The sequence below is a fragment of the Leiobunum rupestre genome, chromosome 2 (assembly GCF_980474605.1).
Source record: "Leiobunum rupestre chromosome 2, qqLeiRupe1.1.hap1, whole genome shotgun sequence".
Classification (NCBI taxonomy): Eukaryota; Metazoa; Arthropoda; class Arachnida; order Opiliones; family Sclerosomatidae; genus Leiobunum; species Leiobunum rupestre.
Genome location: NC_143385.1, coordinates 73651894 through 73663733, shown reverse-complemented (window position 1 = coordinate 73663733; position 11840 = coordinate 73651894). Strand labels below are relative to the sequence as shown.

The following is an 11840-nucleotide window of genomic DNA, read 5'->3' as shown; positions in this document are numbered from 1 at the left end:
ATCCGTTTAGTAACAAAACCCGCCTTATCATAATGGTTCCTTTACTTTAATATTTTCCCTAAGGAAGTCAATGGCTCAGCGGTGAACTATAAGCGAGGTAACAATGCGACCCGAGTTCAATTCCTGATCACGATTTTACATTAAAATACTTAAATATTTAATAAAATATAAGATTAATTTAATTTATAAATATTTAATTATATATAAGATTAATTTAATTTATAAATATTTAATTAAATATAAGATTAATTTAATTTATAAATATTTAATTAAATATAAGATTAATTTAATTTATAAATATTTAATTAAATATAAGATTAATTTAATTTATAAATATTTAATTAAATATAAGATTAATATAATTTATAAATATTTAAAATGATGTAACGTTATAACTTTGCAAAGGACATTCGCCAAAGCTGTTTTTTAGAAAAAAAACGTAACTTAACGAGCGTTGGTGGCTGAGTGGTTAGAGTAAATCTCTTGCACGAGGCAGACCCGGGTTCGATCCCCGGCCGGCGCTAATAAATCGCAAATTGATATTAAGACGAATACCGTGTACAATTGGTGGAAACTCTGCCATTTGACATTGAGAGGTTGCATAACACTCAGCACTCGGTCCGTTCCAAAGTAATTAAGAAGAAGATGAAGAGAAAACGCCCGTACAAACCAACAAACACAACTAAACAAAAACAAACTCAACAGATTCAACACCCACAACCGTCATAACATTCACACCCTACACATAAACATTATTATAATGAAATATCCAATCAAACTGAGTTAAAACCGTCACGACGGTGAACGTTAACGAAAAAACACCATCCAAACCAAACCCAACCGCAAATTTATTTTTTAACGCTTACCGTCGCATGGTGGTTTTCCCAACCCTTCGACAGTCCTAACAACTGCGAACGCAGAAATTTCGAGAAATTTCCTTTGCACGGAAAATGCGAACGCGTTCGCAGGATAGACACACAGACAGTCAGACACGGTGATTGTATAACCCCCCCTAAGTGACTTTGTCCCCTCAGAGAAGTAAAAATAATATTAATTCATTATAATGTCATATAGGCCTATTAGGAGTTGCTGGAAATACTTAAGAAAAACGTGTAAATAGTATTGACGGTTGTTTTAAATCTATTTATGAGAAATAAGCCTCTGATTATCCGGAATAAGGGCCATTTTCAGAATTAGGATTTGAGAACGCAATAGAAGCAAAATACTAAAGGCACTAATTTTGAATAGATTAACTTCGTTGGTTTAGCGATAATCTCGCATCTTACGTGGGATGAAGAAATAGAAAACGTGCAATACTCTCAAGTATACGTGTGGGTGGGCAGCCAAATCTTCAGTTGTTTGGACAGACGGGGGGACAGCAACCAGGTTCTGATGCCGGATGAAGCCCTGGGCACTGCCAATTGCACCTTTCTCCTTCTTTTCCCTTTTGGCACTCTCTATCTTCACGGCCCTGGCATTCCCCGGAAGAAGGAGACAGCGAGTAAGTGGAGGCACTGAACCTACGAATAGAACAGTGAAGAGGATTTGGGACAGCTGCTTTTTTTTCCTCTCGCATCTCGTTTCAAACGGTAAATCAACATTATTTCTCTCTTTTTATCAAATTGTAAAAATTATAAACACAAAATAAGGTACATGATATTTGATGTGATAAAATATTAAATTGAAGTGCTTATATATCAGGGGTTCTCTAATTAGTTGGGCTTGGCGTTCATATAGGAAATTTCCCGTTCATTTCTTTTATATCCATATCCAAAAACTATCCGAATAAAAACTTATTTGTTGTATATTAAATCTTATAATTGTCGTGAATAATATCCATAAATAAACAGTTAATCGAATTTTGTATAATGAATAGAAATTTTGGCGGTTAATTTATCCGTTTCCCCGAGCTCTACGTACGAAGAACTTTCCAAGAAGGCTTGACTCTTTTTTAATACTAAATAAGAAACGAAACTACAAAACGTAGGAAACAATACTGTTAATGCAAAAAACCGTCATCATTTTAGAACTGTCTGATGTGAGCTCGTGTATTATTTGTTGAAATATAGGTATTATTACGAATTTTTCTTGTATATTTTATGCTTTATACTTTGCAAAACAATCTTCAAATCTGTTAAAGTCATGATGTATCTCGATTTAACTTTCCTTTTTTTAGCCTAAACTATTGTAACCTTAAAATTTTGTAAACTAACTTTGTTGCATATTAAACCTTATTTGTCGTGAATAATATCCATAAATAAACAGTTAATCGAATATTTTTTGAGTAATGAAATTTTGGTGGGTAATTTATCCGATTCTCTGAGCTCTAATAATTGACAATTTAAAATATGTCGTTTCAATGGTTTACAAAGTCGAGATTGCACAGTTCATTGTAGTTATTTTTCAACGTTATTTTAGGGTAGTTCCTAAAGATCACCCGTTTGGGCATCTCTAACTTCGACATGTTAATATTTTAACAAGTGCGTATGTGGGATATCATATGATCACGTTTTATTTCGTAGATGATGGTTTTGAGAATTAGAATTATTCGATGTTCCCCCTTTGCTAGTTAACGGGATTGCTAATTTTCTTACTGAGAGGGTTCAACGCGTGACATTAGGGGATTTCGTTTCCCCCTGGTGCCCCGTTAATAGTGGTGTTCCTCAGGGTTCGGTGTTAGGACCTACATTGTTCGTCATATATATCAATGATCTCCCGTTAGCTATTCGGGAATCTTTTATTAGGCTGTTTGCTGATGACTCCAAACTTGGGCGCGAAATCAAAGTATCCCACGATTGTCTATTGTTTCAAAGTGACTCAAACGCTTTGGACTCCTGGGCCTCAACAAATGGGATGACCTTTAACCCTGATAAATCCACGGTCCTCCATTGTCGTCCTAGCAATCGCCTTTTCCAGTACCGGTTGGGTGGTCGGGTCATCAAGGCCAGTGAAATTGTTCGTGACCTTGGCGTCATTTTGGATGGAAAAATGTTGGGCACCACTCACAGTCGGGTGTCTTCTGCCCGCGGCTTACGTGCCCTGTATGTTTTAAAACGTTCGTTTTCCTATTTCTCTATCAAGTATTTGGTTCCCTCACCTGGTAAAGGATATTGAGAGGCTTGAGAGAATGCAACGTAAGGCCACCAAGATGGTCTCTAGCCATCGTTCTTTGTCTTACCCTGAACGTCTTGAGCGCCTTGGTTTTTGTCCCTTTCGAATAGACGTCTTAGAAATGATTTGGTTGAAGCCTTCAAACTAATTTATGAGTTGCATGACGTCCCGGCCACCTCCTTCTTTACCATTCGCTGGGCGGGTAGGAAAGCTCCTACGATATGTAAGGAACGTATAATGCTTGTACCTCGTGCCGTGTTTTCATCACACAGCGAGTAGTAAACTCATGGAATGCCCTCCCTTCCCTAATTAAGATTAAATCCTCTAGTTCTGCCTTTAAGTGTCAGCTTGACAAGTTTTACGGGTGGTAAATATCTTTCTTGTATATAGTTGTATAAAACGAAAAAAAATTATTTAGGTATATTTTACTTTTCCAAACTGTACCTTTTGCCATATCGATCGCCATTCTTTTGTCATTGCTGCTATTTCATTGTTATTTTTGTGTAACTTTCATGGTATTTTATAGTATCCCCATTCCCTACTAAAGCAGAGCGCAATAAGTGTAAACTTTCTTTTCCTGTTTAATAAACTTTATTATAAGTACGTTTTTGATTTGAAACTAACATTGAAATGTTTATGATATAGTTATATTTTTACGAAGCACGCGCTTATTTGTTAGCCTTCAAGGGTAGAGCACGGGGAAACGGATCAATTAACCGCCAAAATTTCAGTTAATCATAAAAAATTCGAATAACTGTTTATTTATGGATATTATTCACGACTATTATACGATTTAATATGCAACAGAGAATTTTTTATTCGGATTGTATTCGGATATGAATAGAAAAGAAATGAACGGAAAATATCCTATCCGAACGCCGAGCCCTTTTCTAGAGTTCGCAAACAAAGTTCAGTGCGTTTCCTAACCTCCTGTGGTAAGGCAGTTTAAAGAACTACCAGTAAAATCTACTAATTCCGGTGGTAGTACACATCTAATACAAATATTTCCAAAATTTAGTATTGATGTAGTCATCTTATTTTTACTAGATGTAATGAAAATTGACATTGATATTTGACCAACCTTAAAGAAAGTTAAAACATTTATAATACTTATCTCTGACAAAATTTAGACGTTTAGTTTATATTAATTTGAAATGCTATTATGACCGGAAATAACGCAAGTAGGTGTATTTTTCGAAACTTGAACAGATCTGCAAATTCTAATGATGAGTATGTTGGAGATAAAATTATTTTTATAAACATAAAACCATATCATAGCTTCAAATTAATTAAGGGTGGTTTAATTTTAAATCCCCGACTTTTTTGCTAAGCTCTTGAAGGTCCAAATCGGCTGCGAATGGCTTGGAAATTTCTTATATCTGGCTGGTTTTTGGGAGCTGGGTTCTTCTTGAACAAAATCTACCTTTGCAACCTGAAAGGAGAACTGGCAACTATTACAACGTTATACATTGACAACATCGCTCAATTAATGGCCACCGACATACAAGATATCTATATTGATTATGAAACGAAAGAGGAAATAAGGGTAACGCTTTTTGCACTTAAAAAATATCTCCCCATTGCGAGTAATAGTCAAAGGTTCTTATTCTATACAGATGCTCTACCCTTATTCGGAAACTTGGCAATTCCTTGAAAAATCAAAGAGTAAAGGGGAAGTCACTGAAACAATCATTGGTAGTACGGCGGTACTTGTTACGAAAATCCATTTTCTCCGAGAGGATTTGAAAAGGTCCCAGCGCACACCTTGCAAGAATATTTACCAGGGGAAGACGGAATACGCGCGAAAATCTGTATGCATTGAGCTTTATCGGCGACTTCCGACATGGCTCAAGGAAACAGTGGATTATCGGTGAGTAGATAACACATGTTTCGTTCAGCTAATAAAAATGTATTTTTACAAATTACACCGAAAGTGTTCGTTAACTGAGAAGATGCATACTTAACAAAAGCGTATGTGGAGTTCAATCTAGAACGTAGACACTGCGCTTAACTTTCAGTTTTATTTCTATTTTTAATCCCTTTTATACTTTTTTGGTTCTTACTCCCTTCCCAAGTTTTGGTTCAAATTAGCTTTACGATTTTCTGGATAAAAAAAACCTATAAGACCTTTTTCGCATAATGTACATTCAAGACTATATTTTTTTTGGATATGCTGTCCCTATTAGAACTTTGGGAATACTGTTTATTTAAGATTATTTTTAACCGATTTGTTAACTCACCGAAATTGCGAACATTTCGTTTATTGTTCCTTCAAATCTCGTTCAATATTTTGGGTCACCATTTCTTTATGGGTTGTTTGGCTCACTTAAGTAAATTTACGCCCACATGTTGAAGTTATGCAAGTTATTTATCAATAATTTTTTTCAGAGTTTGCCGATATGTAGAGACGAGACAAGAGCGACCCGCAGAATTAAAGGGGGAGTTCCCTTTCCTAAAATATCTGTACATTTACGACTCTCTAATTCCCCCCAAAAAGACAACTCTGTATTTTCTGGCACCCATTTGGAAAGTGTGGCTCTACGGAATTATCCTTTCCATCGTGGTCATCGTCGTCGAAGTCACCTACCAACATGTAATTCTCAAATACAAATGGTAGAGGAAAAGTTACTGACAAAATTATTTACGACGAATGAAAATAACAAAATTCGAGCCCTAGTGAGAAAATATATTATCATTTGTGATGAACGGCTAAGACCATTGCCCATTAGATAAAAGAACTTGTTAGTCCTCGAATAGGTTGATATCTATTATAAAACTCTAAGTAGCCTACATAAATATACTTTGAAATTGAAATTATTTCATATATTGATATAATTAACCTTACCAAACATTAAAAAATTAGTAGACCACTGTTGGCCTTCGGTAGCCATTTTTTAGTTTGAAAGCGAATGTTGCTTTTAATTTTTAATTTTAATAATGAATGTTTAAGATTGCAGGGCGTTTTTCAATAGTTCAGCTTTTCTCGTGTCGAACTGTTATATAATTATATAATATATAATAGAGTTTTGAATGTTCCGCCTACATTATCACTACACCCGCTGTACGTAGCGACATCTTGTATTAAGTTAGGACAAGTGGAAATAAAGGCGGGCTTTCCTTCCTATTAATGTTTTATTACATTTAATAACTGGCAGCAAAAATATCTTGCTTGAACAAAATTTAGGATCACACAGTTCAATATGAACCATTTCCTTTTTATACTTTGCTGTTATGGGGGTATCATTAACCAGCTAGGCTAATACCCGAGCCCCAAGTCAGCTAGCGACTTTTTATTGCGTTCTATAGACGCAATAAGTACATCAAGCCTGCGGACTGTATATTTCAGTCTAGTTCAATCCATCTTGAATTACGGTTTAATATGTTGGGGTAGTGCCTGTAGCTCCCGTTTGAACATAATAGAAGTGTTACAAAATCGATGCGCTAGGCTATGTCTAAAGAAACCTTGGAACTATCCAACCAATTTGTTATACGAAGAGTTAGATATATTACCTTTAAAGAAATTATTCTATAAATCTGCATTATTGCTTTATTATAAAAATAAAACGGGTGAGAATTCTAACGTTGTTTCCCTTATGTCGACAAGGTTTACAAGTAAAAATACCGCTTTGTAATAAAACTAAAACTCAAAGAAATGCAGAATTTTTAGGATTGAAACTGTACAATAAGTTAGAGATTAGACTTAGAAATTTAAATACTTTTGAAAAATTTCGCAGAGAAATTGATATACTTTTTAAATCTTCCGAATATATTAACTTAATCGAAAATCTAATTATAGATTACTAAACCTTTAATATGTCTCTTGTTTATATTGTACTTGTTGACCACTGAAACTATATTTAACTTATATTAACTATTAGCATTTGTAAATAATCCCCGCTCTTCGAAACAAGTAGTGCGCTTAGTGAGGAGGGGTCGCACGCTAATTATTCATTTTCTTATTGTTATTAATTTATTGTGTGATTTATAATAAATAATAAAAAAAAATTACCAAGGGCGAACTGAGTCTTGATGACCCCCAGGGTCAGAGGTCAGGACACTTTCACTGGAAGTTGTTAAGTCCCGCACCCCACACAAGATCCAAGGTCAGAGACCATAAATAACATCTTTAACTTTGACACATTCAATTTTTAAAAGCAATATAACAAAAATACTTTCTAACAGGAAAGCCTCGATACCGATGCTTTATTGTACACATTACTGGTTTTATGACAATTATCAATTCTTGGAATATGAGTTCAAAATTAATAAAGAAGATAAGGAACTTTATGGGACTTTCATTTGGGGAACGGGCGGCTTATAACACAGCACCAAAAGATAAGGGTGAGAGAGAGGGTTGAGCCTATCGGACTAAGGACAAAGACGGGGTCGGGGAATAGAGACTATGCGCACTAGCCTTCTAAACCAATTTGGGGACGACTCTGCTACAGTGCCTGGGGAGAATATACCAATCGTCAGAGAGAACGGCCAGCATTCAAACGCAACGAAAGGTATTTTTAAAGAAACTTAAAGTATAGGTGCACGAGAGAGATATTTATGGCTGATATAACTTAACGAAAGAGCAATATCTTCCAGGGTTTAATATTTGGGCATTACATCGCCCCCCACTGAAAGTCGAACGTCGTCGTGAGACATAGCTAAGGGACATGAGAAACGAGATATCTCAATATATATATATATACAATATTTCTACATTGGTATTTACAGGGGTGGTGCACCATTAAAAAAAAACAAAAGTTTAAACAATTGAAATGAGAAAAAAAACTGAATACCATGATGATTTATTCCAAAAGACCAAAAAAGTCGCGTAATATTGATACTATTAATGATACTGTAAAACGGGGAATACTTTAAAAGTTCACAACGCAAATAGCTCGACCGGTTGTTTTATCGCGAGGCCGGAAAATACGACCTCCAACCTGGCGTTGACATAAATTATTATTAATGTTAACATTTGTGTCTTAAGAGACGTCGTGAGGCTCCAAATTAATTTAAGTTCTCAAATAGTACGGTTTTAATTGAACTACGTGGTAGGTACCTTTAAGCGGCTGCCTAGCCAGCGTTTTCCAAAATTTGGAAAGGACCCACGAATTTCGGGTCCAGTTTGCCAGGTTCACAAAGTCCCAAAAACCGGCTGGCTTAATGAAACCTACTGATATCCCCGAGCCTTGGGAAGTAATCTCCATAGATCTAAAAGGTCCATTCCCCCGCAGCAAACGCGGATTTAAATATTTTTTAGTGGTCAGTGATTTTTTGACTAAATGGGTAGATATTTTATCATCGCGCAACCTGACCACCACCCCCCTAGTACGTCATAAGGTAGACGATTTTTATTTCCAAACTATTTAAAAACGTCTTAAACGTTCTTGAAATTAAACGTAGATATACCTCTCTTTATCTTCCTCAAAGTAATTTAACAGAACGATTTAATAAATTAATTGGTACCCAAATTTCGTCATACGTCACCGGTAACCATCAGGATTGGGATCTAGGCCTACAACAATACGCGATGGGTATTCGTAGCAGCGTCCAAGAGTCTACTGGTTTTTCTCCAGCTTATTTAATGTTTGGGAGGGAAATTAAAACTCCCCTAAATTTACTCTCTAATAAAAACCCGGAAGAATTTTCCGATCACTGCAGCTCTGATATTTCCGGTTAGTACACCTGAACCCTTTACGTTCTCCTCACCGGGCGATTGGCCTATAGGTGGAAACGAAGATTTGAAAGATTTCGAAAAGTCTCGGGTCTCAGCAATTAAACAGAAGAGGAACAAATTAGCACATTAATTTATGGGATAGGGGATCAAGCTGAATACATTTTTCAATCGTTAAAAATGGCCGCAGCGGATGCCGTAGTGTACGCCAAATTCATGCAGAGGTTCGAATGCTATTTTGTTCTAGAAAATAACGTCCCGTACCTACGAACAAGTTTTTTTTTCTCGTTTTAAAAAAACCGAGAAAAAAACCTGGAAAACCAAATGAAGAATTTATCACTTCGCTGTACCAGCTATAAAAGCATTGTGATTTTGACTAACAAGTCAATCCCAAAAAAGAAATGATACGAGACCGCATAGTTGTTGGCATTAGCAATCAAACTTTATCCGAAAAACTACAATGGGATCACATAATCAGTTCGCCGAAGTGAGGAGGTCAAGCGTCAAACGAAGGAATTGAAAGCTGAAAATCAAGGCGTGAATGCTTAAGTTGACAAGATTAATGGGTCATCGCTTTAACCACATCACGGTTCGAGGAGACAAAGTCGTCATCAGAACATTAAGCCTCCAACCACGACAATTAATAAGTCGCCATATAATCAGAATAGCAAACCAGTCACGCAAGGTTGCCATAAATATGGTTCAGATAACCCACACCAAATGGATAATTGCCCAGCAAGATTTGCCAGTTGTTACATATGTAAGAGTAAAGGGCATTACGCTTAAGTTTTAAAACATCTGATATCCAAGAAATATCTTTCGAAGCGAATAAACAATTATTAGCTGATGCTTTCTTAGTCCCGCTTTGTCAACGTACAATAGATCAATGTCCGAAAAAAGGTTTGTCACCATCGAAATAAGTGGCGTTCCTATAAACTTTCAAGTAGATACTGGAGTGGGTGTTTCCGCCATGCCTGAGAAAGTTTTAAAAAAAAGGTTTCAGGACAACAGCCACTCAAATCGGACAGACGATTGTTGGGACTAGAGAGAGCTCCACTGATTTGTACAGGAAAGATTCATACAAGTCTCTCTCACGACGGGAATACTTTGCAAAGTCATATGTATGTAGTACGTGACCTTGAAAGAAGTTTGCTCAGCCTTAAAACAAACGAAGGACTGCAATTAGTCAAGAGATTTCATCCACGTTGTAGAAGAGTCCATGACGTCAACTGTCGACCCAGTGAAGGAATTTCCTCGATTATTTGCTGGAAAGGGTTAACTTTAAGAAGAATATACAATAAGAGTTAGATAAAACTGCAGTCCCGGTTTCTCTTTAACTCCAAGAAGAGTTCCAATAGCTTTAATTGACCAAGTTAAAGAAAAATTAGACCAAATGGCGAACCAAGGCATAACTACCAAGATAGAAAAGCCAACTGATTAGTGCTCACCGATGGCAGTCATGACAAAACCATTAGAAACTAGAGAACCATCCAGCGAAATTGCAAAGATAACCAAAACTCTACTTGGCGTCGATATGACCGACGTAAACAAATATGTGAAAAGATAAAGAAGTCAAATTCCAGTGATAGATCACAGCTTAGAATGCTCAGCAGGAGCAAAGATTTTCTTAAAGCTAGATTTTAGCTCAGATTACTACTAAATACCGTTAAATAAGAAATCCGCTATCCTAACAACCTTCACACGCCATTCGGTCATTATCATTTTAACAGATTACCAATTGGGTTAAATTCGACGTCGGAACATTATCAAAATAGGATAAGTTCCTACATAAAAGATTTGGAAGGATGTTTCAATTATCAAGATGACATCTCCGTATTGGGTAGTACTCACGAAGAACACAACAAGCGCCTCAGAGCTGTATATTCAAAGATAACAAGAAAAAGGTATCACCTTAAACTTACAGAAATGCAAATTCGCTGTGACGGACGTCGTATTCTTGGGACATGAAATAACGAGCGACAGAATTAAACCTGATGAGAACGAAATTAAAGCTATCCTAGAACTGACTCGTCGTATATTGGGAATGACGCAATACTTGGACAAGTTCGTTCCCCATTTATCGCAAACATTACAGCCGATAACGAGTCATCTGAGCAAGAAGAATGCGTGGGTTTTGGGGAAATGCGCAACAGGAAGCTTTCAAAAAGATGAATGAAATTATCACAAGTGATTTGATCCGAAGTAAGTCATTAACATATAGTATGCTCTCGGTCTCATCTTATTACAAGATGACGGCACACTTAATGACATGCTATGAAAATGAGTCACAAAAGGTATTGGATACGTATAAGGTATACTATGAAGTATATTCAAAGTAGGTGTTTGATATTGGTGGATGCTAGAGTGCACTTAGGAATGTTCTTGAGAAAATTTGGGACCGTACTTAATGTCCATTACTGTGAATGCACGTATGTAAAAATATCCTTAAAAAGGTATTAAATTTGGGTAGATCTAACAGGCGAATCAATCCTGCAAGCTTCAAATCAGAGCAGATCTATGCAATCCGAGTAGCATAGTAATTCTTTCGAATATTCCTAAAATTTGCTATTACCCTCTACCGGCGGGGTTTTGAAGCTCAACGAAAATAATTGGGAAGCAGACTAAAAATTTCTTCGGAAATTTAAGTTTTTCAGTTTCTTTTAATGCAATTTTATTTCTCTCGGACATAAAAATCTGTTTTGTAAAACATAAAATTAAATGGGAACCGACTGGCGACCGTGTATGTAAGAAGTTAATCATCTGTTTTTACAATTCTTTTCAAGTGACTCCCAAGTCCCGCCGTTAGAGGGGGTGATATCATAAGTTTATAATACTTAACCTGTACATTTTTTTTACTGAGAGCTAGAGCGAGAACGACTATACGGCCTGCGAAGCTTCTTCGTCGGTTTGCGTCTTACGAACCCTCTGGTTTATTTTATTTAGTTTAAGACGTCACTAACACGACACTTCGAATCTAGAAACCAGTAAAAGATTTGTCGAAGAGTCTAAGAGACACACTTCTGTAAATTATTATTGACTTATGGTTATATAGATATCA

The 11840-nt window shown here is 36.2% G+C and overlaps 1 protein-coding gene across 1 annotated transcript; it reads left to right on the top strand.

Annotated features, from left to right (window-relative positions):
* Window positions 1-1332: 1332 nt before the first annotated feature.
* Window positions 1333-10958, top strand: LOC149958991 (uncharacterized). The gene is made up of 5 exons (XM_090167301.1): window positions 1333-1589; window positions 4443-4657; window positions 4728-4981; window positions 5500-5704; window positions 10707-10958. The coding sequence occupies exons 1-5, from the start codon at window positions 1400-1402 to the stop codon at window positions 10956-10958; spliced, it is 1116 nt and encodes a 371-aa protein (XP_090023427.1). The 5' UTR covers window positions 1333-1399.
* The last annotated feature ends 882 nt before the right edge of the window (window positions 10959-11840 follow it).

Excerpts from the sequence above, each read along its gene's own strand:
- LOC149958991 (XM_090167301.1), top strand. The coding sequence starts at position 1,400 with ATGAAGCCCTGGGCACTGCCAATTGCACCTTTCTCCTTCTTTTCCCTT. Across the intron at positions 1,590-4,442 it reads CTCGCATCTCGTTTCAAACG|CTCTTGAAGGTCCAAATCGG; the intron begins GTAAATCAACAT and ends TTTTTTGCTAAG. Across the intron at positions 5,705-10,706 it reads TCGAAGTCACCTACCAACAT|AAATGCAAATTCGCTGTGAC; the intron begins GTAATTCTCAAA and ends TTAAACTTACAG.